Source organism: Struthio camelus, chromosome 14, assembly GCF_040807025.1.
Source record: "Struthio camelus isolate bStrCam1 chromosome 14, bStrCam1.hap1, whole genome shotgun sequence".
Classification (NCBI taxonomy): Eukaryota; Metazoa; Chordata; class Aves; order Struthioniformes; family Struthionidae; genus Struthio; species Struthio camelus.
The window spans coordinates 7,392,870-7,418,024 of record NC_090955.1 but is presented as its reverse complement, the minus strand read 5'-3'; the positions used below and the strand labels follow the sequence as shown (position 1 = coordinate 7,418,024).

The 25,155-nt window shown below is 40.3% G+C and overlaps 1 protein-coding gene across 1 annotated transcript in view; it reads left to right on the top strand.

The window, feature by feature from the left end:
- The first annotated feature begins 504 nt into the window (after positions 1–504).
- EEFSEC (eukaryotic elongation factor, selenocysteine-tRNA specific) overlaps positions 505–25,155 on the top strand; it is a 131,544-nt gene continuing 106,893 nt past the window's right edge. The window contains exon 1 of the mRNA XM_068907148.1: positions 505–2,695. Within this exon, the coding sequence (XP_068763249.1) occupies positions 2,410–2,695 (286 nt within the window). The 5' untranslated portion in view covers positions 505–2,409. The remainder of the gene's footprint in view (positions 2,696–25,155) is intronic.

Genomic DNA, 25,155 nt, shown 5'->3' with positions numbered 1-25,155 from the left:
ATTCCTTGACAGAGGTATGTTTTGAGTGGTACCAACAAAGTTGTGGGTACAGTAGCAAACTTATGTTTTTTCCATTAAAGTGCAAGCTGTTTAAAAGTAAATTCCCTTCCACCCAAGGACAATTGCCTTATCTAGAGAGTTACAAGTCTCTCCTGTATCTAAAGGGAGAAAAATGAGAACAAACGCATGTTCCCACCTTACAGCCCTCCTTCTTGCAGGTCACTGCTAAGAGTATAAGGCTATTAAATAAATGCAACTGATTTTGTGAGCAGTGGAATTAAATAGACTTTCCCATGGATTTGTCTTCCTTCCTTACATACCCTTAACAAAAACAATTCTGTTTTTTGCACATGAATTCTGTCCTGTATCCCTCTGGTTGTCTGGGCAAAGAACAGCTCTTGCTCTGTTTCACTAGTAAGCTGGCAGCCCAAGCAAAATGGGTGACACCTGAGCTCGTGCTGTAGTCTTTTACGCTGTGTGGGCCATTGAACTGGGCCTTGCCTTTACACGGTTGCCAGTTTTCACAAGAGATGTAGAAACTTATCTGTAAGACCGCTATCGTTTGTTAGAGTTTGTTTGAAGATGGCCAGTATTTCAGCTGTGCTGGGAGGACTGATGGATAATGCATAAGCCTCTTTTGCTTAAGAATTGGACTGGTATGTTACCTTTTTTGACCTTTTGTGTTAGATGAGTTCAGAAAAATCTAATAATTAATGCTAAAAAGAATTAGACAGTATGTTTCTTATATGAATGGTATGTAGTATGATATAGTAATATCTCTGTGAATTATAACTGTGTAAGGCCTTTTCTTAAGGGAGTAAATGTATACTTTCCCTTAACTTTGCAAGTATGTATTGATATAACAGATTGAGACATGCAGGGCAGTGAAGTGTTCATGAGCTATGAAGCCTGATGATTTAACAGGAAGCTGCTCAAAGCCTGGGAACTTGGTTTGAAAAGTGACATTATGCTTAATTCAGCTCCCATGGCAGAACTCCCATCAGGCTGCACTATTCTGCTAAAGAAACCGATTAACCAGGCTAGCTCAACCCATTGGCAGTAGCCTTTGTGAGTTCATTTCTTTCCTGTAGGGAAATAGCACTGAGAGCTAGGAATGTCTGCTGCTTTTTTTTTTCTTTTCTTTTTTTCCTTCCCTCCCCTCTGCCACTGAATCATTGACTGTGGCATGTTGACTTCCTGGTGTTTGGCAAGGAGGAATAATTTCTATCCAGTTCTAAAGCCCTCTGAATTCTTTCATATTGAAAATAGTTATGAGGCAACTTTCTTTGTACAAAAAAGGCTGGGATTTGGAGTCAAAGCCTAAATTAAAACCATGGTATTGAGAATAACTTTAGGCCAGTCATCTTGCATTTTTGGCTCAATTTTTTCATTAGTTATTGAGATGTGAATGCTAAATACTATTAGCAATGTATGTTACTGTATATAGGAAGCAAGAAAATGACTTTGCTCTTTTAAAAAAAAAAAAAGTGTAGACTATACCATAAGGTTAGTCTACCTAAGACATCTATGGGAGGTCCATAACGCAGTTCTAGTGTCATTAGCTTGTAACAGCTGTAATCATTTGAAAAGGTAAGTTAGGATTGCTTTGTAGTCACCATTGAAAGTGCAGAGCACCTGTGTTAGGCTTGACTGTGTAATGTGTTTGGCCCTGTGTGCCTGCTGGGAGCTTAAACCAAAACCGCAATACCGTGCACCTTCCCTCAGCCTTTGAAACGCCCTCGAGCAGTTCGGCCTCTCGAATGGCTGTCTGTCCATTTTCTTCGTTTGCAGGAGACCTGTTGAGCGGTGTGGCTCATCTTGGTTATTCCTGATGCCTTCAAGGTACGATCGTTAGGAAGCGTCCTACACAAGCGAAATACTATTACAGGCAGAGAGGAATTACGCAAGCCTGGCAACTAGTGATTAAGGGTAAAAAGAGAGTTATTCGGCCAAAGCTCGATCTTGCTTTTTGGTATGAATCTGCCGAGCCCACGTCACTTGAGAATCGGATTTCGGAGCAAATACAGCTGCGTGTTACGATAACGGGAAGGTGAACGCGAGCACCCTCGGGCCCGGGGGTGCTGGCCGAGCAGCCCTCGAGCGGCGCGTTGCGAGGCGAACGCGAGCGGCCCCGGAGGCGGCCGTGGCCGGGTGACCGCGGCGGCTTTGGCCTCGTCGGGGAGGTCCCCTCGGCGAAGGAGCCGCTGCCGGGTGTCGAGCCCCAAAACGAGGAGGAACCTGGGCTTTCTCGTCAGGTCTCCTCGGGCCGGGCCGGGCCGGGCCGGGCGCGCGGCACCTTTAAGGCTCGTTTTAAGGCGCCCTGGGCCCCGGCGGCCGGAACGGCGGCGGCGGGGCCCGCGTTGCCGCCGGGGCGCTGTTGGGAGCGGACCGGCCGGGTGCAGCGCCGCCATGGCCGCCGGGCCCGCGGCTCCGCGCCGCCTCAACGTGAACGTGGGCGTCCTGGGTCACATCGACAGCGGCAAGACGGCGCTGGCGCGGGCGCTGAGCACCACCGGCTCCACCGCCGCCTTCGACCGGGCGCCTCAGAGCCGCGCGCGGGGCATCACGTTGGACCTGGGCTTCTCCTGCCTGCGCACGGCGCTGCCGCCGCAGCTGGGCCCGGGCCCCGGCGAGCTGCAGTTCACGCTGGTCGACTGCCCCGGGCACGCCTCCCTCATCCGCACCATCATCGGCGGTAAGGGCTCCCGCCGGCCTCGCCGCCGCCCCTCTCTGCGCGCCGGCCGGCTCGCCTGCGCTGCCTCACGGGGAAGTTCTGGCTCTGTTCTGGCCTGTGGAGACCTGGCAGGCAGCGTTGAAGCAGCGCCCTTGCGCTCTGTGCGCGCCCCCGTCTAAGCCGTCAGGGCTTGGTGCGGCCTGCGGGGCACGCGTGCCCCGGGCCCCTTCGCTGCGGGCCCTGAGGCCGCAGCCCTGGGCCTAGCAGGCCTCTGGGGCTCAGTCACTGTTTTAGCCTTCGTCAGCAGTAACATAGGCGGTGACTCTGAGTTGCTTTAGAGCTCATCTCGGGTTGGTTTCCCTCTAGTTCTAAAAGCACCATCCCCGCCTCGCGTGCAGAAAGAGCTGAGGGGTTGCTGGTGCTTGACTGGGTTTCTGAGCGGCTAGCCTGAGATGCAGACCGGTTTAGCTTTCACAAGGTGTGAAGTAAGGCCCCTTTCAACAGCCCTGTTGCTCGCAAATGGTATTTGCGGTATTGCATTGCGCTGTTATTTGTGTTTGTTCTGCGTAGGATAATGGACACTTAACTATTGCTTGATTTCAGCAGCAGTAAAAAGCTCTGTAGCGTTTATCTGTGCTCTGCTGTTCTGCAGCCGCAAGGGAGGAGTGGCTGTGTGCTGAATTTCAGAAATCTCTGGTGTCTTTATATCTTATACCTTACACTTACAGTTTTCATTCTGGAAGTGATTGTAAGCGCCTGATTAGCTTCTAAAGAATGAGGTTTATTTTGACAAACAGTAACTTTTCTTGGGAATACTGATAGAGACGTGTAGTTAGATGTTCTTTTCTCCAGAAGAAAACTAATCCGAGCAGGAGAAGCTTCCTCATGAAGAAGACTTTGGAAAACTTGGAAAAACAGTTTTTGTTACTATTTCAGAGATTTTTTTGGGGGGGGTTGCTTGTTTAATACATAGACTTATTTGCTTACTATCTATTGTTCTTATGAAGAAGTTTGGAGGTCTCCACGCTGGATGAATAACAGCTAGGCAAACTTCATTATTGATAGACCGTGCTGAGAGAAGAAAAATATGTGGGCGGTGGACTAGCTGGCATGATAGTTTCCTTCCCAGCAAGAATGATCCTGTACAGGTAGCAATTCAGACATATATACATGTCAGGGTCATTTAGTTCCAGTTATTCCAGGTTACATATTTTAGTAAAAATATTTGATTAGCATGATTTACAGCAATTCTCTATATCAAGAAACAGAACTGTAAAGAAAATGCAGTGTGACGTTAATTTCTGGTGCTTTAAGCTAAATATTTCAATTGTCTGCTTGACAGCATGTGCTTAAATCTCAGTAGTGGGTCTCTTTAATTTTTACCACTAGACTTAAAAAGTGAGACCTCGATGTTAAAATCTGATCTGTGCTGGTGGGGCTCTTCAGAGCTGTTACGATTTTAGTACGGTTCTGTGGCATTCAAACTGAAGCGTAGTATATCCTATGTAACAGGATACAGCCTTCAGCTTTTAGGGGTCAGTATTTCAATACTGCCAACTTTTCCAGCTTTTCGGAAGTAGAAAGCCAGGCCTCCCAGGTTATGATACTTAAATTCAGATTGTTTTCATCTACTTTCTAATCATGATTTCTCAGGGTTCTCTATTTCAAGCTTTTTCCTTACTACCAGGAGGCTATTGCTTTTTTTTTTTTTTAATTTTCTAATGGAATCTATGATTTTTTCTGTCATTACAGATTTTCTGCAACTAAGGCTTTTAAGTAAAATCTAAGTGCAAAGTGCTGTATCTTCCCATATTTACTCTGCACCTCAGATTTCCCACAGCTCTTTATAATACTGCTCTTTTGCAATTCAGTCCTGAGAAATCTGTTCATGTGAGTTAACCTATAGAAAAACTAGAGCCAGGAGGGCTGTAGGGAAGGGAGCAGGATGTGAGGGACTGGAAGCAGGGATGAGGGCCGAGGGCTCTGTGGCAGCAGGAACTTACAGGAATGAGAACATGCCATTGCATGCTCTTACTACTTAAAGCTCTGTTTTTCCTCCCTTGAAGGTTGTCTAAGCTGGTTGGCTCCCCCTTGAGTGCCCCCATCTTATGGGATTGCTGTCTGCTGTGGCTGGGAGGTACCAACTTCAGTCTCAAGTCTCCCACCAGACAACTAGCCTACGGGTTCCCCCTCAGGACCGCCTCACCAGCTCTGCATGGGAAGCCAATTGTCTTTTCTAGTTTCAGGTCTTCCCTTCCAGGGGGCCTTTTCCTCAGTGGTCTCCCAGGCTGTCCTCTGGTAGCAATGCCGTTCTCTCTAACTGGCATCTTTCTTGTGCTTCCAGAATGCTACCAGGGTTAATTCCTTTGCTGTAACAAGGCTGATAAACCCATTTACAGATTAGCTGAAACGCTTTATTTACCGTTCTTTAACATATTTCTGTGTCTAGATAATTCTTAAAGTGAATTTTTCATGGCCAAATCTAGTATTCTTGCATTTCTGTCATATTACGCAAGGTAGTGCTTGACCTTGGTAAGTGCTTTTCACAGCCACTTACCAGATGCTTCTGTGGAGACAACACCTTAGGTTTAAGTGAATGCAGAATATTTGAGCAGTAACCAAATGGAATGGAAAATGGAAGTCATATTTCATTCTGTGTGGCTACATTTTTCTTACAGAGCTTGTCCTTGAAAACAAAATATATCAAGTGTTAAATCAAAAGATTTTTTTTTTACCTGCATGCTAGGAATTGGAAATGTTGCAGACAGTTCCACCCAAGATACTTTCTTAAACTCCTAACTGGAAGGTGATAGTCAAGGTTGGAATGGAATAAATGACAGGCACTTGACTTATTATATTGTGCTGCTTGCTTGAATTTAAACCATACTGGTTTGTTTTCCAGCCACAGATTATTGCGTCTGATGTTGCAGGAAGGTGTTAAGTTATTGTGGATAGGTGTGTGGTTTGGACTGTGCCATGCATTTCACTTATGTGCACTGTTCTTGTGCACAGCAAGTCCAGAACTTTAATAGTATTTTTAGCAATTTTGAGACTTTCTCCAAGCGGTAGCAAAAGATTGATTGTCATGTATCAAGCAGTGCAGTAAGCACTGTATTGATAGCATTTTGTAGTCTTAAAAAATGCAATGCAGCTATTTATATTATTGCTCTGCAGGTTTGGAGTGGTATTTTTTCAGAACTTCACACCAGGTTGAAATAGCCTCTGTCACAGTGCTGCAGATTTTCTTAAATTTCTGGGTTTTGTTCAGTCTCAGCTCTCTGAGCTTCTGCAAAGCTGATGCTAGTTGCCTTCATCAGTGTAAAACAAGACTTGCTTTTAGCTTTGTTTGTCACAGCCCTGTGCATCCAGTAGGGTCCCGAATGGTTTCTCAAATGAGTTCAGCAGCAGAGGATGCCTGCAGAGAGGTTAGATGAGTTAATCTTTCCAAAGAAATTCAATCCCTGTATTTCATTTTAAGACCACTTTGCGTAGCAAAGTAGTTTAAGCAGGAGCAGATTTGGTCCTTGCTGCTGCTTGATTTCATGCCCTTGCAAGGGTCAGCGCACTAATAGGGGAGAACACGGTTACCTCACCCTCGCTGCCTGCACCAGCCCCACACACAGGCAAGCCGGCCGGCTGCCGTGTTTGTTTTAGATGAGCTGTTTTCAGATGCCCTTTATTTGTTTGATTTTGAGATGAGCTCTCAAAGAACTTCTTGGAGGAAAGGGGGGGGGGGGGGAAGCTTTTTTTTCCCCCTGTGAAGTTCAAAGGACAGAGTAGCCTTATAGGGTTTTAACGGGAAAGCAACTGCTTGACCCTGGTTGTCTAAACCTGTGGGGGAAATTCTGACAAACTTGTAGTTTTGTAATCCTTATGCCTGTCTGAACCTTTGACCTTTTTACTTTATGACTAGAGCTTCATTGTCACCGCTTGTCCCTGCAGTTCCTTTCAAAGAAAACTGCCTTGCAAGTGTCTGTTTCCACTTTGCCGCTGTGTCCTGTTAAGGAAGGGTATTAATTCATACCTGATACATTGAAGGGGCCAAGACTTTTGAACTTGCCCAAGAGCTTGGGGAGGGGGAAATAAGCATAGCAAAAGCATGTCTTGCTGATGCAAATGAGTACAATGAAAACAGTCTTGGGAGATCAAGGGAAATGTAGGTTTGCTACCAGCATTCAAATTCAGTCAGATACAGATTATTTGTAATATTAACCTAAAAGTACCTGGTTGTCTTGCTGAGTTTGTTGTAAGCTGTTAAGAGGATTTGTTAACTCGGGGTTAGTTTTGCATTACTCTCATTTAAAAAAAAATACTTGCATGGATATGAACTTTGCTTGTTGACGAGACTTTTTTTTTTTTGTCCCAGGCGCATAGACAAGTAGAGTTTTGCTAGACCTTTCTTAATCAAATCCTAGTGACCAAGAGTCTCTAGGATTTTGGTGGTAGTATGTGCAGCCTCTTGTTAGTGGGTGGCTGAGACTGGAAGGACCCTTTTTGTCACTGAAGTCTACCTGTTGTCAGAGGAAGAAGGAACATTGTTCCACTTTGAGAGTCAGTTGTGCTTCCTCAAGATAAAAGTTCCTGGAGCAAGTGGCCATTTGTGAGTGGGTTTTAGAAGGGGAGTGGGGAAATAGATGGGTTGTGGGTAGTTTCACCAGGTATCTAATTCCTACTTGAAGTAGCAGATACGTTCCTTTTAATGCGTATAGTAAAACAAACCAAAGTAGCATTGAAATGGTTAGAATATGTAGAGATGGTATAAATCCATTTGTGTACATTGTAATTCCTTTAGTAATTTTAAGCCTTTATCTATTGGTGAGTGAGGTGCCACTGTTAATTCTGTTGCGCACAAGTGGACTGTTTGTGCGGTGGTGTGTACCTGGCTAGCTGTTGAAGAGGAGTATCTGCTCTGTAGAAACATTTCGAAATGCACCTTTCTAAAGGGCTGTCTCCCTTTGAACTTAAAAATCCCGATGAACTGCTCTCAGTTGCTCAGGGGCTGCATTCTGCTGCATAAAGGTGTAACTAAAATTTGTGTGGAGGCCTTTTGCTGCTGAGTGAGCATGTTTGAGGGAAACCTGTCCTGGAAGAAAGAGTGCTTTGTGGTGTTTGATAGATATCATTCTGGTCAGACAAGTGACTGGAGAGCTGTGAGGACTCTCTGGCTGTGAGCTTGAAGTGAAGATAACTTAATAATGAACCTCAGTTTGATGGAAATGTATTAAACTACAACTCTTATGTAATAGGCTTTATATTCTTGAGCTGTGATATAGTAGTTGATGTTATGGAAATACTCTTGGGCCAAGAGTTCAACATTTCCAGCTAATACTAGTATGTGTGCTTGCTTAAACCCTATTGAATGTGTGTTTATTGTTCTTGTAAATTTCTAACATTGCTATGTATTCAAAAATGCAAATAAATAAAAGTTTATTTCTGTAAACGAAATCACTTTTCTCTTGAAATTGAGACAGTGTCTTTTTTTAATCGCTTTAAGGAATTCTGCTGGTGCCCGATACTTGTGTGACAACTTAAAAACATAATAAAAACCCCCCTTTAAATTAAAGCCAATTTTTTGACTAAAGGGCTATGTATAAAGAAGAGCCAGGTGGTATAAAAATATTGCTGCTTTTTAAAAAAAAAAAAAAAAGAGTCACCCTCTCCCAAGCCCCCCCCCCCCCCCCCCCCCCCCCCCCCCGCCAAAGGAACTCTGTCTCCTGGATATTGCGGTGCACAAGAGGGCAGTGTTTGCTTAGTGTAGGCTCTTAATGATCAGTACGTAGGGTAACGGGTCAGCCTGGATGGAGTGACCTTACTTTGAAATGAGACAAAATTAAGTACCAGGCTTGGAACGGAACTGTGGCTTACCTTCCCCTTTCCTACAGAAAACTAACTCTCTTCTAAAGAAGCTTAGTTTTGTTTTGTCTGCAGTTTTAATGGTAGTTCTTTATACCTTAAATAATTAAACCAAAAAGCATAGGCCTCTGTCTTGTGTGTTGCATGACAAAAGCAAGTAAGGTAGAGGAGACAAAACAACTGGTTTTCACGGAAGTCACATGTGAGGGGGATGACTCTACACCCGCATAGACAGGGCCAGATTTGTTTTTGTCATACATTTATGGAAAGATAATCTAGTTTAACTTGTAAAGCAATTGGAGATGTGGGAGCAATGGTATTTTGTGTGCGCATACCTATTTTACCCCTCCCAAGGTCACTTAACAACTAAGTGAATGCAAGGTAGTTGTACTAAGCCCTTTCTGAACTGTTCCTGTGCTGTACAAGGCTTCTTGTGTAAGACTGGAGTAGACTGAAACTTCTTTTCAGGTGTGTGTACTGGGATATTTTTAAAATAGTGGTTCTCACGCAGAGTTTTTAATCTATTTGTATCATAACTTTCATGGTCAACACTAATTTTTCCTCTTTAGGTGTTACTTCTCATTTCTGCGTGTAATAACTCTTTTATTAATGGTATAGCAGTGAGACTAGTCTACTTGGCTGTTGCAATGTGTTGTGCCCTCTTCTGTTTTTTTGAATTGAAGCAGATTTCCCTGTTAGAGTTACAGGTTCAACAGGCTCCTAAGCTATGCATTAACTTTTAAGTAATATTAGATAGCAAATATAGAAGAGTCTTCCTTTCCTTTTTGTGGGTGGAAAAACTTAAAAGGAGCAAGAAAGCCATTGTTTCCTGATCTCAGAAGTTGTACTGAATAATAGGTGCTGAAGTAGAAAAGAATGAAGCTAGAAACATGCTGCTAGCAGTGCTTGCTTCTTAAAAAAGAAAGTGCGTATCTTTGTTTTGAAGATCTGATTTGTAATTTAATTCTCTGTCTTAAATGTCGATTGTAAACCAGGATGGCTTTATTGAACAACTTCCGTATTTAAATGTTAAATTGTCCCTTGCTAATATAAGAGAATTTTTCTATGAAGCTCTTGAGTGGTTGTGTGCATACTTGCTTATACACAGCAAAATTGTGCTAATTCACATTTCATTTGGCACAAAAACTTGACAGCTTCTCAGGAAAACATAATAACCAAGCACTGTAACGGTGCTGAGTAGGTCTCTTGTTTGATCATTCTTCCTATTGATTTAAAAACAGAATTTCTTTGTTCCATCATACTGTGTACTAGCATTCATCAAATAACTGAAGTGAAAGGCTGTGCAGTTTTGCTGCATGTTTTTTCTTGCTTGAAATTATTTTGCAAGCTGTTTGGGAGAGTAGTCAAGTTTTATTAATCCATTTTTAGATGTTTTTATCTAAAACATTTAATATTTATAAACAATAATATCTAATAACTAAAAATATTTATGAAGCCTATACCTTCGTAAAAGTCTAGTGCAACTGAAGGATGTGAAGCATGTTTATTTTGACAAGGGTATTTTGAAAAATGTGCTTTAAACTTATAATTAAATGTAGTATTTTTACATATGATGGATACATTTGCTTGCTAAGTAGTTCAGTTCAGCAATTCACAGCAGTCTACTAATCAACAAACTGATTTAATAAAGTTCTGCTGTATTTGTTCTACAACTTGATTGAGAAGCTGCCTTCAGTTAGTAGATGCGAGATATAACTTGGATGATTTGTTACTTGCATGTAGAATGCAACTTTTAAAGGAACAACTAGTTTAACCTGATGAGGCCATGAACTTTTGTTTCCTGACTATGTCTGTTTTGTTGTTGTTTGTACTACACGCAATCATGTATGTTCTTGGATGATTGCGACAAAGCACTGTTTAAAAAAAAAAAAACCCTCAGAAAAACAAAATGCAGATGGAAAAATCAATGATATAATTCTAAAGATGATGTGCGACAGATCTTCCAGCTAAGAAAACCTCCGTGTTTCCACTGTCAAAGTCTATAAGTGGAATAAAAAGTTATTTGAGTGTGGCAGCTAGTTGTTTTCTGTCCTGGAACTGTAAGGTTGGTCTGGCAAGCTGGAGAGCAAGGACAGATGTTCCTTGGTGGTAATTTCTCGCTGGGTTCATGAATGCATTTTGTTTTGTGGGTCACAGAGCATAATGGAGCAAAATTGAGTGAGAATTCCAGCAAAGAAAGACTCGAACAGCTTGTATGACAGCTATGATTGCAAAGATACTGGCTGTTCTGTGAGAAAATATTCTCAATGCTATCTGTAAAATTCAGATTAAATAGCCATTCTGAAGTGCTTCCTTTAAACTGTTTGCTTCCATAAGCATTGCAGGCTAAATAAATACTAATAATTCTTATTTCCCATCTCCTTATCAGTTATTCTACCGAAACGTTCTTGCACAGCCTATCTTAATCTATTGAAGTGAACGTGAAATGGTTAGTGTTGGCTCCCGATTTGAGTTACGATCTCCGTTTCAAACTTAAGCTGATTATTTCTATGTTAGATTGTAATTATCAGCATTACCAGCAGCAGGGGTGGTTGCAGCCAGACAAATATGCGTGTTGAATATGACAGCAGAATGTGAATAGTGGAAGAAAAGGAAATAGAATAAAGAGAGTTTAAACAAAAATGAAAGCCTTATTCAGTGGCATCGTGGGGATAAAGGATGGCATGGAGAGTTAAAAAATAAATAAATAAAAGTTTGAATTTTGAGAAGTTGACCTGGGTAAGAATCAGTGTCCTTCACCTCTGCCTCTCTAAAAGAAGAGATGATTCATTGGGGTTTACTGTTTAGTTTTTTTTTTTTTTAAAAAAAAACAACTTATTTTCCTTCAGTTTGTGCTGCTATAGAAGAATCATGAGGGTTTTGTCCACTGCTGATTTGCTTTTTCTGAAGTGCCAGAAAAGTCAATTTAATCCAATCCCCTGTAGCACTTTCTTGTCTTCTCTGCTAAAGCTTTCCTTTGTTTTATGTCTTATTTGGGGCCCAGTGTGTGATTGACATATAATAATAGTTGGTACTCAGATATCAGGTGCTCTTTAAATGCAGAACTTTGCCTAGATTTGTTGTGCAAAGTTTCACCTGTCTTTTATTCCCATTAAATGTGTTGTAGAGCAGGTGGCATATTTTAATGGAGATGATTCCTGTGTATGTAAAATTTGAAATGTCCTTTGAGAACTTGTTGGATAAGGAAAGCTATAGAAATGCTTGAGAGTTGTTGATAGAGCTATCCAATTATATTAACCAGGGTAGGCAAGGGAAAATGTCTTTTGTCCCAGACACTTATTCATGCTTAAATCTACTTTTGTTAAATTAAACACTTCCCTTCCAGCATTATTGCTTTGGAGAAGAAAGTTTCCAAAGTATGCAAAAGCTGCATTTCAGAGAAAGAAACAAAATTATTGTATTTTTCTTTTTTGGGATCAAGAAGAGGGGGAGGGAAAATGGATTCCTTGTATTTGACTGTGCTGTTGGATGGAAGACAAAGCTCAGTCTCTCTTGCTGACTAATGTCATCATCGAGGCATTTTTTTTCTCCCACAGAGCAATTTTGTCTCCATTGAGACCCCCACAGCCATTGGCAAGACCATGGCCTGAGATTAAATCTCATGCTTGGGTGAAATTCTAATGACTGTAATTGTTTCCTCTTTTCAAGTCTGTGGTCCCCTCATCAAAGAGTGGTGCGGAAATTATGTATTTATGTTGTGAAAAGGGAGGTCATGATTACCTGAACCTGTGGTTGACTTTGGGGGGGATTCTGTGTCGTGTTCTGGCAGTGGTTATCCACGCTGACATTCCAGTACGTGAAATGATTTAGTGTGGCTTGGAGTATACATGTAAAGTAATAGTGGCATGCCGCAGTCCTCTCTGGGGTTTGTGTGGCTCTTAGGTTGCTACCCACTATTGGATGCTGGTTACTGCTCCACCCGGAGGGTGGTGGTGGCTCTGGTAGTTCAGTCATCTCCGTCAGCATAGGACTGACGGAGAAGACGTGAATGTGGGTCAGCGTAGGTTGCTGCGAGTGCCCTGTTGCAAGGGAAAGAATCTAACCTACTGCAGTTGTGAAATAGTGTATAACAGATGGTGGACTTGTATCTCCCCCAAACTGCAAGGGCCGGGAACCTACTGGCAAGGGTTTGTATTGTTAACTCGTACGTTTCAGCATTTATTGAAAGCTCCTAACATCTTGAAGGACTGCACCATAGTAGTAGCGTTGGATGTGGAGGCACTGAGTGTAAACGTGTGTGAGTGTGGATATGGAAATACTGCACGCAGTTTTCTAGGGGTAGCTTGCCTGAGCCTGCAGAATCACTAGCAATTGAATGCTCTCAGTACTTAACGAGCTTGGAGTCCTGAATGATGCTAAATTGCAGAATCACTAGCAATTGAATGCTCTCAGTACTTAACGAGCTTGGAGTCCTGAATGATGCTAAATTTCTGCCTCGGACTGCATACCATTTCTTCATGTTACAACTGCTGTGGAACTAGTTTTCCTGACTTGTATGTTAAAATCATTGTTATGTTTTTTACGTTGAATTATTTAGTCTGCATCCTAGTGAGTTAGAGAAACAATTTAATTATACATTGAAATAGAAACTTGCATCTGTTTCTCTGTGATGGAAAAATTCAGATGAGTAGTTTGGGTTATTTGACTTTATTGTGCAACTCTACATGTATGTAACCTTGGAACTGTACTCTCCTATTCGAAATTCTTTCATGTATGGAAAAACCATGTACTGTGCATTAGAGGACAAAATTTTTTGGAGTTTGGACTGTAATAATTTATGAAATGCCCTTTAAAGACATCTGAAGACTGAGAGGCATTTCAGTAGAGGATAAAGGAAAACTTCAAACCTGATGTATAAAGTTAAGAATCTAGACTGCAATTAGAAATTAAAAAACCTGAAAACATCAAGTTTTTTTTAAAGCACTTAACACCAGAATCTTTCCCTGATTGACTTGCCCCTTTGTGGCTCAATGAGATAATGAGTATTCAATTAAGAGCGTTCAAAAGCAGAACAAAAAATCCTAAGTGTTAACAGTACTGTGCACCCACATGACCAGCTTTGGGCATATAAAGTTGGAACTTTGGCCTGTATCTGGCAATATTATATCTTTAAAATAATGTAATAAAAAAATGGCTTATCTCATCTTTTCCTGCCCCATGTCAAAAATTTCTTACAGCCTCAAGAGCAAACTTTTAAACTAAAATGATGTACCTGTGTGTACACCCACTCAAAAAAATGAAATAATTATTGGGTATATTCATGGTTGAGCACAGCATAATAACAGTGTTACTAAACATTAAAAAGTCATGAGTGAGGCATCCCTAAGGAAGGAATTTAAAGAAATATTTTTCATGCTTTTGGTTTGCTTGCTTTGTGTTAGATTTTTCACCTTGTGGTAGGGACAAATATGCACATTTCTCTCCTCCAGATTTGTCCAAAAGAGGGCTAAGTCTGCTCTGTGAATGAGCAACATGAATTCCTGTTAGTAGGATGTAAAGGTGGGGTCTGGTGTTCAATTAAAAAAAAAAAAAATCTTTTAGGGGTCAGAAACAGAGTACAGAGCAAAGCAGCCAAGGTCAGCTCAGCCGAAAGAGCAGAGCCTGGAGAACCTGTCAGGTGAAGGGGAGCACTGTGCGGTAACAGGCGTGATTGACATGCAGGATCCTTGGGCAGTAGCCTCTAGGTGGCAAATGTCACTTTGTAGTAGGTGAGAGAAATAGCCCATGTGGCTATTTTTCTAAAATTAAGCATATTCTGGAAAATTAGGTTTGCTGCTGGGTGGTAACGACTGTTAAAAATATTTTAAATGCTTGAGTTGTAATATCTCCTACTTCTGTTAGTTCCCAGCTACCAAAAAACCTGAGCTTTAACAACCTTTGAGCATGTTACCAAGGCTGTATTCTTGCTTGGTGATTTCAGCATTTCATTATGAAATGATTAATATTCTTTAATTATACATCAGTGTTTATCTTAGTGATGCATTTACAGTTAGGGCTGCTGTTGCTTTATTGAATTTGGCCCGTGCCTAGCTATTTCAGCAGTTTGTTTTTTTTTTTTTTTGGTTGGCTGAAGCTTGTTACTATGCAAGAACGTTCAAGTAAGCAGTAGAGAGGAGATTATAGCCTTGGCGATGTTTTCGATGGTAATCATGCCTGTCCTCTTTGAGGAAAGTGAAAAACATATCAGACTTTTTTCTTGGAACTTTCAGAAGACCTGTTGTTCTGAGGGCCACGCGCAGGCTTTGTTTTTGGCAGCTGAGTGTCACCGGTATGTTGTATACCTCTTCAGATGATGGGGATTAAGGTTGATCTTGAAGCTTGTAGTTGGAACTGGCTCTTCTCCCCTATTCATAAGCCAGGCAGTTCCACATATAAATTGAAATTTCTTTTGGGGGAGAGGGGGAAGAAGAGGGACAACACAGTAGGAAATGAGACTGAAGAGCAGTTTCTTGATATTTATACTGTGTTGTCCTTTTCTATGTGAGTAAGAGGAGGAGGAGATGAGAGAAGGTTCTCAATACCTTTAAAAGCTGACCTTGTCTATTTTGTCATGACTGGATGAAGATTAAATTTAGGCAGGCCCTGATACCGTGAGGTAGAATGGCTTGTGACAGAGGGAGTGGGTTCACCGATAGCCTGCTCTTGATCCATTTCTGTTTTTTTTTTTCTGTATTTTTTTCTTAAATTATTATATAGCCAGGTTACTTCCAGATTTAACAGTATACAAGCTTGCATTCTAGTTTATTAGCTCTACTGAAATGAAATAGGCTCTTTGCCTGCCCAGTAGTGCTGTTGAGGGAGCAGATTTGTGCTGCTCTCTCTAGGAACTGAAAACTTAAAAGCTTCTGTTGCATTAGTGAAGCCCTTCCTAAAACAGGTATACTCTGACTGCCTCTGGGATGCTGTGATTTAATTTTCCTTGGGCTAACAGAACTTTAAATCTTTCTCTTCAAAAGAAAGAGCAAATTTTCTCATTGTACATTTAACTCTTATTTTTTTTCTGACCTACAGAGAATATTATGTAGATGTAAACATGGTGACTACCAAACGAGCAAATGTTTTAAGGGTTTTTTTCCCCCTATAGTCTTTTAATTTCTTTTCCCCAGTAATGTGTACCTTGATTAACAAAAACCTCTAGAGGTAAAAAATGATATATTTTTAAAAACCTAAATGTGTGCTAACATTATATTAAGGGAGGAAAAATTAAAATACCATTTGTGTGATTCCTATCTATTTTTTTACTTCTATGTAGACTGGACTTTAAAGTCCATTTCACTCTGTCTAGATTAGTTACCTTTTTTCCTCTTTAAACAGTGTATTTCAATGTTATATTTTATAACGTAGCAATAGATGTTTGTCCTCAAAAGCAGCTTAACTGTGATGTTTTAAACATAGCTGATAAAATAAGTTATTGGGAATACTTTAATCCAACTGAATTTAATTTTGGTGTCTGCAGTAAGCTGTCAGTAAGAACATACTTAACAGATTTCCTTTGTATTTCTCTTCCATTATTATTACATGGTCTTTCCATAGCAGTTGTCTCCATTTGATGTGAAGACCAGAGTGGTTAGATAACAAATGAATTATATTTACTTAAGTTCATTTAAAATGGAATTCGTATTTGGAGTCTTCCATCCCTTGTTCTGTAATTCTAGTTTTTGTGGTTAAAGTTTAATTTACAGTGTAATATTATCTGTGAATCTGTCTCTGGTAGAGATGAGTGTGAAACACGGCCTAACAAAATGTGAAAAGCAACAGTAAAAGACAAAGTCCCACAAGGTAAAAGTGACCAAGAATGAATTTCTACAAAGAAGGAAGTATATAATATTTAGATATTCTTAGTATACTTCTGACACTGGTTTGTACCAACCCTTGCTTAGGAATTTCTTCTTAGCCACTTGAAGAATTATGTCATGGGGGTTAAATTGGCATGTGCAGGTACTTTTGTCAAGTTCTGGGCAAAATCCACTCCAAGCTAGAATGTGATGCCTGTGTCCATAGTTGGTGCTTTTTCAATTTTTGCTGTAAGCATTGGCATTTTGAAATGTTTTGGTTGTGCTGCTTTTTCTTTAAGACAAGGAAAGTGTGAATTTACAGGTGCAGAATAATTGGAGTGGAAGCATTAATGCTTTGCACTCGTTATTTTCTTGTTCATCTAGGATTCTTAGGCTGTCTGTTTGTTGTGTTTTTTCCATTGAATAACTTGAGCAGTGCCAGCATTCCCCAGAGCTGGTCACATGAGCTGGGCAGAGCAATGCGTCTTCTGAGCTGACTTGGTTTTCTGTAGGCTTTCTTCCCAGTTCCCTGGGGATGTTGTCAGCCTCTACTTGAGCTTTCAAATTTAAATCTGGGAGAGAAGTGGTCCTCGATTATCAAATCAAACATATATGAGGGTGAGTGTGGGGAGTGAAGAGCTGGGAGACCTGTAGTACTTTTCTCCTGACAACCCTTCTTGGTCAGAAGCACAAATCTGGCCTTGCTTAAGGTTCTGATCTTTATTGATATTTTGCATAACTAACAGATGTTACAACTTGCAAAAAACTTCATGTATACAACTTGCCACTGCTACTTAGTAAAATGCTTATATCCTTGAGACAACCCTTCTATTTTATTCAGTGTTGTTCATTCATCTTAGAGAAGATGCATGAGAACTTGCTCTGAACTATTCTGGAAATCTGTAATAATCACAGCATGTTCTGTTTTATATGTTTGAACTGTTCTGTGAAATCAGCATGCAGGGATGTGCTGAGCCGTTACATCTTTCAAGAATCTTCAAAATACCTAACATAAAACCTTTTTCTTATGACTTTTGTTTAGAGAGGAAAGGACCTCTTTAGTATGTTGATGGCTTTTTTTCTATGTTCATCTCACATGATCTATGCTTTTCTAGGTATAAAACTCGAAGCAACAAATTAAGCTGGCCATGTCCAAGATCAAAATGTTTTCATGATTCTAGCAAGCAAACGGTCTAAATTTAGTCTGTGGGCTTTCAAGACCGGGGCCTTGTTTTGTGTTTATCTGTGAAGTGCCAGGCACGCTTGTGGCTTTGTAGAAGTACCAATTCAGAGCCAAGTCAGGTGCTTCCTATCCAGTTAGTCTCTCAGGGATGAACTCTGTTCAAGTGAGCTTGGGGGATTATGATCTAAACCAGTGCAAACTCAGACCAGGTCTGTGTCTTGTTCTGTAGTTGGTTGCCAAACTCCATTCGCACCAGTAACTCTCTTTCAATAATAAAGTAAATCATTCAAGGTATCTTTAAAAATTCTTTACGTTAGAATTCAGCCAACAAAAACTTAAGTATCTTTTTACGGTGTTTAGAAGATTTAATTTGACAGTAGAATAAAAAAGTCATCTTCATATAAAAAGTTCATGTTACCTTAACTTTTTCTGTTACAGAAGGCAGTTTCTGCTTCCCTCTTATTAATGCTGTTTAAAATAAGCACTATTGCTGTTCTTTATCATCTCTGTGTAGTTATACATAATTAAATTCCAGTCCCTCTTAATACAGTATAAATTCCAATCTTGCAAGTATTGTATTTAGTTTTATTTAGTAATTAAGCTCCGCATTGATTTCCTCCTTTACAAAGAGCATCACCTTTCTTATTGCAGGGGAGCTTTTATTAATTGTGTGTGCTGTATTAATGTGAAACACAAATAGCATACAACCTGCAATATCTGAATTGCTTTGTAGTGTTGGCAATTTAGATAGTGTACCCAGCATGATATAGTTTATTTTGTCCTGAAGTACTGGGATGTGAGATTTACGGGACCGTTGACCCCTGGGGACTGTTCTGAAATGAGGTGTGTATCTTGTGAGGCAATACTAGTCAGCAAAAATTTAAATAAAAATACATACACTGTCAAAAGCTCTTCTATTGCTCTGGCAGAAAGTATGAAATAGTACCATATGCTTGATAATGGTTTCCTTGGAGAAGATTCTCTTGCACAATGTGATTCAACTTAGTGGAATGACAAGCTATGAAGAATGCTTGTTATTCTCCTGATTTGAAACTGAATTGTTAAGTAGGGCCTGATGCCTACCAGGGACCGAAGGCCGGAGAATTGAGTATGGAACTAATCTCTCTTACGGAATTTGGGTGGAGAATCAAATTTAGCTTTTTAAGCAAATAGGATTTTAATGTTTTTGAATGTTGAAAACCTTCTTAAAGTAGACTGGGAGTAAACTAATACATCACTGCTTTGAGTTGAGTTTCAAATAATCAGTTTGCAGTGGTTTTACGTATGAAGTTTTTGTGGTAGTTCAAAATTAATTCTTACAACCTTAGCAATAACAATGGCAACGTTAACTCTTAATACTAATCTCTTCATCTGAAATTTGTAGCTTGTAAGTGAACAAAGCACCTAATATTCAGGGTTGCAGCAAGACACGTTAACTCACTGCTTGCTAGGCTGGCTATAAAAATTCGCGTCCTCCAAAACGCTTTTGTCACCTTGGCTGCGATTATCTGTGCACAGTGCAGAGAATGAAAGAGAAAGTATCCTTTTCCCAGAGCTGGCATCCTTAATTGAATTGTTTGGGGACTGGTTTGTTTTTGAGACCGTTTTTCTTTCCATGTGCTGTATTGCTGTAGCTGTATAGTAATGCAGCTGTATGCCAAGCTCTTGAAATGAGAGCTTGGCATAAAAACTGAAATTGTTTGTAGCGCACACTTGCGCACACACACACACGCGTATGTTTATTTTCTTCCTTGATCCGACACTGCCCTTGTGAGGGATACAGTTCGTGTTGCTATTTGGAGATCATGAAGGTTGGGGAGTTGTTTAGTGTTAGAAATCTTGCAAAATTGTGTATCAAGAAGTTGAATGACTTTCCCAGATCACGTATGAATGGAGTTGTATGTTGAAATATATGACGCAGAGAGTAGTATCCTTGTTCTTTTAATCTTTATATTTAAATAATAAACCTCAGCTATTCTTTTGCTAATAAGCTGCAGCAGGATTATCAGACGTGCATGACTGTCACAAAAAATCAGAGATTTGCATCAAAATTTGGGTTGACCATGCTCCAGAAGACTTTGGGATGTAATTCTAGTAACTTGAGGTAACCTTTTCTCCTTTCTGTTCTAATCTCCTACTAGAAATTGGTGGTTCCTTTAATTGTTCTTCTAGATTGAACTACTCAACAGAGAAGCCGAAGCTGTACTTAAATGTATGGGAGAGTTAATCATGTGTAGGCGATGTAAACTGAAACAGGCACATTTTATTCACCAGTACTTGTAGTGAGTCTCCTCTTCATGCCTTGGTTTTCCCCTCCGTTTGAGTCTTAATCTTGGTGAGGTTTGCCCTCATGTGATTGAAATGTTTTGGACCTGTCGCTAACCATAGCGATCGGTCAATGCAAATGATGACTGAGCGCTAAATCCTCAGCTCTGCAGCCCTGATATTGTACCTCTGTAGTGAGCGTGTGAGTGACTCAATCCATAGGCTAGGCACAGCGTTCATCTCCTGGGCGAGTTGTCCTGGTCAAAGCTGGGCTTCCCTTCTGGAATAATTTCTTGACCCTTTGTACTTTGTACAGTATTGGCCTCCCAGACGGGCTCCCTGGCCGTTGCGGGGAATGCGTGTCTAATGTGTTCCACTCGGCCCGTCAGTACCATTCCATAATGTTAGATTTAATTGGCTGTTTTTAAACTTTCATGTACAATTTGGTTGTACACGGTAAATTACCACCCTCTTTGCGTTTTCCTAAGAGCAAAAAACTAGAGTCCAAACTGTGTGCTTTCCGTTGCTGGCTTTTACTGTTGCCCTTGAGCTCTTTTAGAGACAGCAGTGGTGGGTAAGGTTTTGTAAATAAATAAATAAAATCTGTCCTCTGACTAGTATTTTTTCTTAGCTCACAAAGATTGTACTTGTTAAACTTTATATTGTATTTTTGTACCAACTTCTACATTTGAAGTTTTAAAAGTAACTATTCTTTTTTTCTCCAAAAGAAGCATCTCCAAATTAATAACTGTTGCCTAACCCTACCTAGTGTGGCTAGGTATCCAGTGCATCCTCCCAGTGATTTTGTTTTATATTAGTATGCCTTTTGATTTAATTTGTTTGTACAAGAGCTTCAGGACAATCTGTTGTATTACCAAGGTTTATTTTTACTAAGTAGGAGTGTCTTTATATGTATGCGCTACTGAAGCGCCAGAACTTCTAGCAAGGACGCAATGATAGGCTCAACAATTGTGTTGGCTTCATTTGCACATAAATACTGGATTTAAGCATCAGCAGAAGCTCTTTTTGAGAGAGAGGGATCGTTTGGTTATATGGAGGAAAAAAAAGTTGGCAGCGTTACGTACGAAACAAATTTTGGAGTTCAAGCTCAAAACAGTGATGAGTCTCTTGCTCATACTTGGTTTGACTGAAGTAAAACAAAGCCTGCCTTTATCCTCCATAGCAGGCTTATGAGCTCATGTTTCGGCTTTTCCTTTCCCCTCCCTTTCTGACATGGAGTCCTGTCTTTTTTTTTTTTTCCTTTGCTAAACAGACAGTAATTTTACACAATACTTTTAATCTCAACAAGGCGTCCAGTGGCTGATGATGCAAAAGGGGTGCACCATCAAAGGAGGGATGATAGTTTTTAGTCATGGTTAGAGCTTTCCATGTTTGACGTTCTTGGCTGGAGAACCATGTACTGCAGCCACTGATCCTTCCCTAGCAGAGCATGCCTGCTTCGGGCAGGAGACTACCCTTCACTGACTCCTGTGGTGGGTCTCCCTGTTCCAAATTTCAGGCATCCCCCCAAAGTTACGCCCAGGAGTCTCAGTTTTAAATGAAAGAGCTTGTTATATTAAATTATCTACCTTTCTGTCCATATTTAAAGCAATGCTGGTAGGTTAAAAATGATACAGTAAAACTAAAACTCTGTTATAATAACATCTCAGACTAATAAAACTGAGACTGATCTGAATTTTTTTTTAAATACTGGGTGTTTGTGTTGTCTGTTGTTCACCGGGCAGTGGAACTGGACTCACTGCATTCAACTTCACCGGGTTTCTCAGCGCTAGTTTGAGCTAATTCACCAAAACGTATTCACTGAAATAAGTCGTCAGAAATTTCCCACTTAGGTAGTAAAAATTGTCCTTATATAGAGTGTAAATTATGGATTTTTAAAAATTTAAATTTGTAATCATGGATATTGAGTAGCTGTCAGGATCTTCTACTCTAAATTTTGAGATAACAAATGTTTATGAAACCTAACATAAACATTTCCAAATGTTTTAATATTCTAGGACAACGGTTAAAGCAACTGATTTTTTTTTTGTATGCGTATACTGACTGTAAAGAGGCGAATGGATCTCATGAAACTTGTTTGTTCCCCGAAGCACATACACTTTTTTCAGTTTTGGATTTAAGAACTTTCATTGGGTCAGCTGAACTTCTTGAATCCATATAAAAATCTGCTTCGATCATACAGTTTAGGCTTAGTGTCTTTTATTGTGCAAATAAACTATCAGAAATTGATTTATAAGATGCTTGTGTTTAGCAGACGTGCCCGTTTGCTTTCTTTGACTGCTGTTGTAGTAGTCTGTACTCCTTCAGAGAGCTCTTCGGTTGGGTCTGTTAGGCTGTTACAATCGGATACTTCTTCCAGCCCTGAAGTCCCCAATTTAATAAAGGGAAGGTGGGGTAATTTGTTGATTTCTACCTGAATGCATCATTAAACATTACAAGAGGGGAAATTAGGGCATGGGGTTGGTGTCTTTTTTCTTCTTTTTGTAAATCTTATTTTTGATGCAAAGGCAGTTCTGTCGCCAGCCAGTCCAGCACGCGTAGACTCTCCCCCCGCCATAAAACAATGAGCACATTCAGGCACAACTCGTGTTTTCAGTTATTAAAAAACGGAGCCGTCTGTCTCTGCCTGTGACTTTAATCTTTAAGCCTTTATTCCCTGTACCCCACCCCCTCTTTCTTTCCCCAACCTTTTGTTTGTGAAGTGCAGAGCTACAGGATATGTGGGCCTGGAGTTTCTGAACGTATTGTACGTTCCCCTGGCAATTACAGATGTTTATAACCCTGACTGATGTTATTTCAGTATTGTGGAGGGTGAAGAGAAAATTAAAGAATGCTTTTTTCTTTGCCTCAAGCAGTCTTTTTTCTCTCCCTCATTTCTCCCCCCCCCCATTCCCCTTCCCATTTAATAGAAAATCTTAATTTTTGTTTCCTCCCTTTAAAAAGTCCTGTTCAGCTACCTGAGATGAAAAACGTCTGGGAGCTGTGCGTGAATCTTCCAGTAGCCTATTATAACTCTTCTGTAGGGACAGTATGTTTAATGCAGTGCTGTAAGAAGCACGTAGTACTGGATTTTAGTACAAAACTATCTCCTTGGTGTGGGGGCTATGACCTATGGGATGCTCTCCTCTAAAGAGAGCTAAGGCAGCTTAGGAGTTGCAATGCTTTAAGAGTAGAATCAAATTTATTAATTTCCAGTTGTATATGGAAACTAGCTTTTTGTTGCCGTTTTAAAAAAATGATTTGTACCCTGATGAATGAGAGATTGATTTTTTGATTAGTAGAGTAGGCTTGCAGAATTCTTCAAGAAAACTTGTTTGCTCTGCAAGAGGTTTGAAATTAGTTCTTTCACCGGTGTTGCCTGAACTATCTAAAGCTGCAGGTGTTCTGTAAGGTTCATGTCCCTGAATCCATGGAGAGCTGGAGAAGAGAATCTAGCAGTGAATCTCTGTCATTAAGGTGTTAGATTTGCATGTTTTCTTGGGATCTCGGTGTGTTTCCTGATCTTGAGGGTGGTTGACCTAAAGCACTGATGAGTTTAAGGAGAGACTAGTTTAATGAAATCATGGATTTTAGGAGGCTTTAAGACAGGACACCTAAGTTAAACTTGCATACCTCTACTTGTTTTCCTACTGCCTGCAAACTGCTCTTTATAGGTTGTACAAGTTCAGTCACATTTCTAAATGCATGTTCAGGTCTCCCTCTCTGGATCTGGCTGATGGTGGTTCTGATTTCATATGACTACGGCATGAAAGCTACTTCAGGCTGTTCGTAAATAAGCAATTCTCTTAAGCACCCAGAGGGAGGCAATAGATACTCTGTAGTAACGTTTCTTCAGTCCTTTTGGAAAAAAACAATTGGTCGTTTAGCATAGTATATTCTCTTTATCCTGAGATAATCAAGAAATTCTATATTGCTTGTGTAAGGATTTCTGCGATGCGGTGTTTCTTTTTGCATTAAAACATGGGCACTGTGATTGAATCCTATGTATGATAATGTAACTTCATTGTCATGTCATCTTGTAAGAGTTTTAAAAGAACTTGAAAAGATGGAGAGACTGTGAAACATTATTGATGGAGGATTTCATGTACAGAAACTACAGGTATTATACAGGTGCTTGTTTTTTCCCTTCTGAGTCCAGTACTGGACCTATATTTCTAAATGCATTTAAATACAGTATTATAAATTATCATTTTGCCTAGGAAAACATTATATTTGTGCTGTTCTTTAAAAAAAAAATTTTTTTATTAAAAAAAAAAAACTAACATTATAGTTCATTACCTGAAGCAGCTAACTGGTTTGTGGGGAAGTGTGTTCACATGGGAACTGTTTGATGTTGGAAACTGTATCAAGACTTATAGCTTGTTCCTTCAGTCACCTTTACTGTACTATTTTTCTCTCTTCTCTCTGAACTCTCTTTGGGTAACTGTTGTAACTCACAAAGAACTATAAATGTATCCTACTCTATGGTTGAAGCCATAGGAGCCTATAGTATCGGTATGATAGCAGTAAAAGCAAGACTGGGGAAATTTCATGGCTGTAGGTACTGTAGAGGCTTTAACATACTATGTTTCCCCTTCCTCACTCCTGTATTCGTGATGTTAGTGAAGCATCTCAAACCTCAGGTGCAAACTTCTTGAAGACTGGGAATATTGTGTTTGTCTGGCATGAACTTGAGTCTTTAGAGCAGAAGACTCGTGATTACAGGGGAAGTCTGTGGCAGAGCTGGGAATAGAGTCATGTCTTCACTCATGGGAGTTCAGTGTCTTTGTATCCATGCTGGGTATTTGATTCATTCTCTGCCGTTCTTTTCTCTCTCCTGTGTTAGAAAGAGCTTCAAAGAGGATTTATCCTTCATTTCTTCTCTCCTTCTGCTTCTGTACAGTGATGCTCTTGAGTGCCCTTTTGAGTGGCTTTTTAAGAAATCTTGTCTCTTCCAACCTTCTTGCTTTTCAACATTTACTGTCAAGACTTTATGGACTTACAGGGACTGTTTATGGTCAGGCCAAAGTGTAATGCTACAATATGTTTAATTTTCCAGAGGAATACAAAAACACATGTGGCCTTCATAACAAAACAAAATACCTTTGAACAAAAAGTCTGAAGCTTAAACTAATCACTTGGGAGGTCACAGGAGGATTTGCCCTGACCACACAATGCCATCCAAGGAGGTCAAAGTGGAGTTTTACAGATACTTTTTAAATTTTGTACTGTCCTTTTTACCTGCATCATGAACATGTAATAAATACTCTTCACTTGCTGCACAACTTAGTGTTGCATTGTTTCAGAAACCTTGTTGGCTCCACACTGAAAGAACAGGACCCTACATTGCAGACCTCTACATTTGAGTCTGTGATGAGAATCAG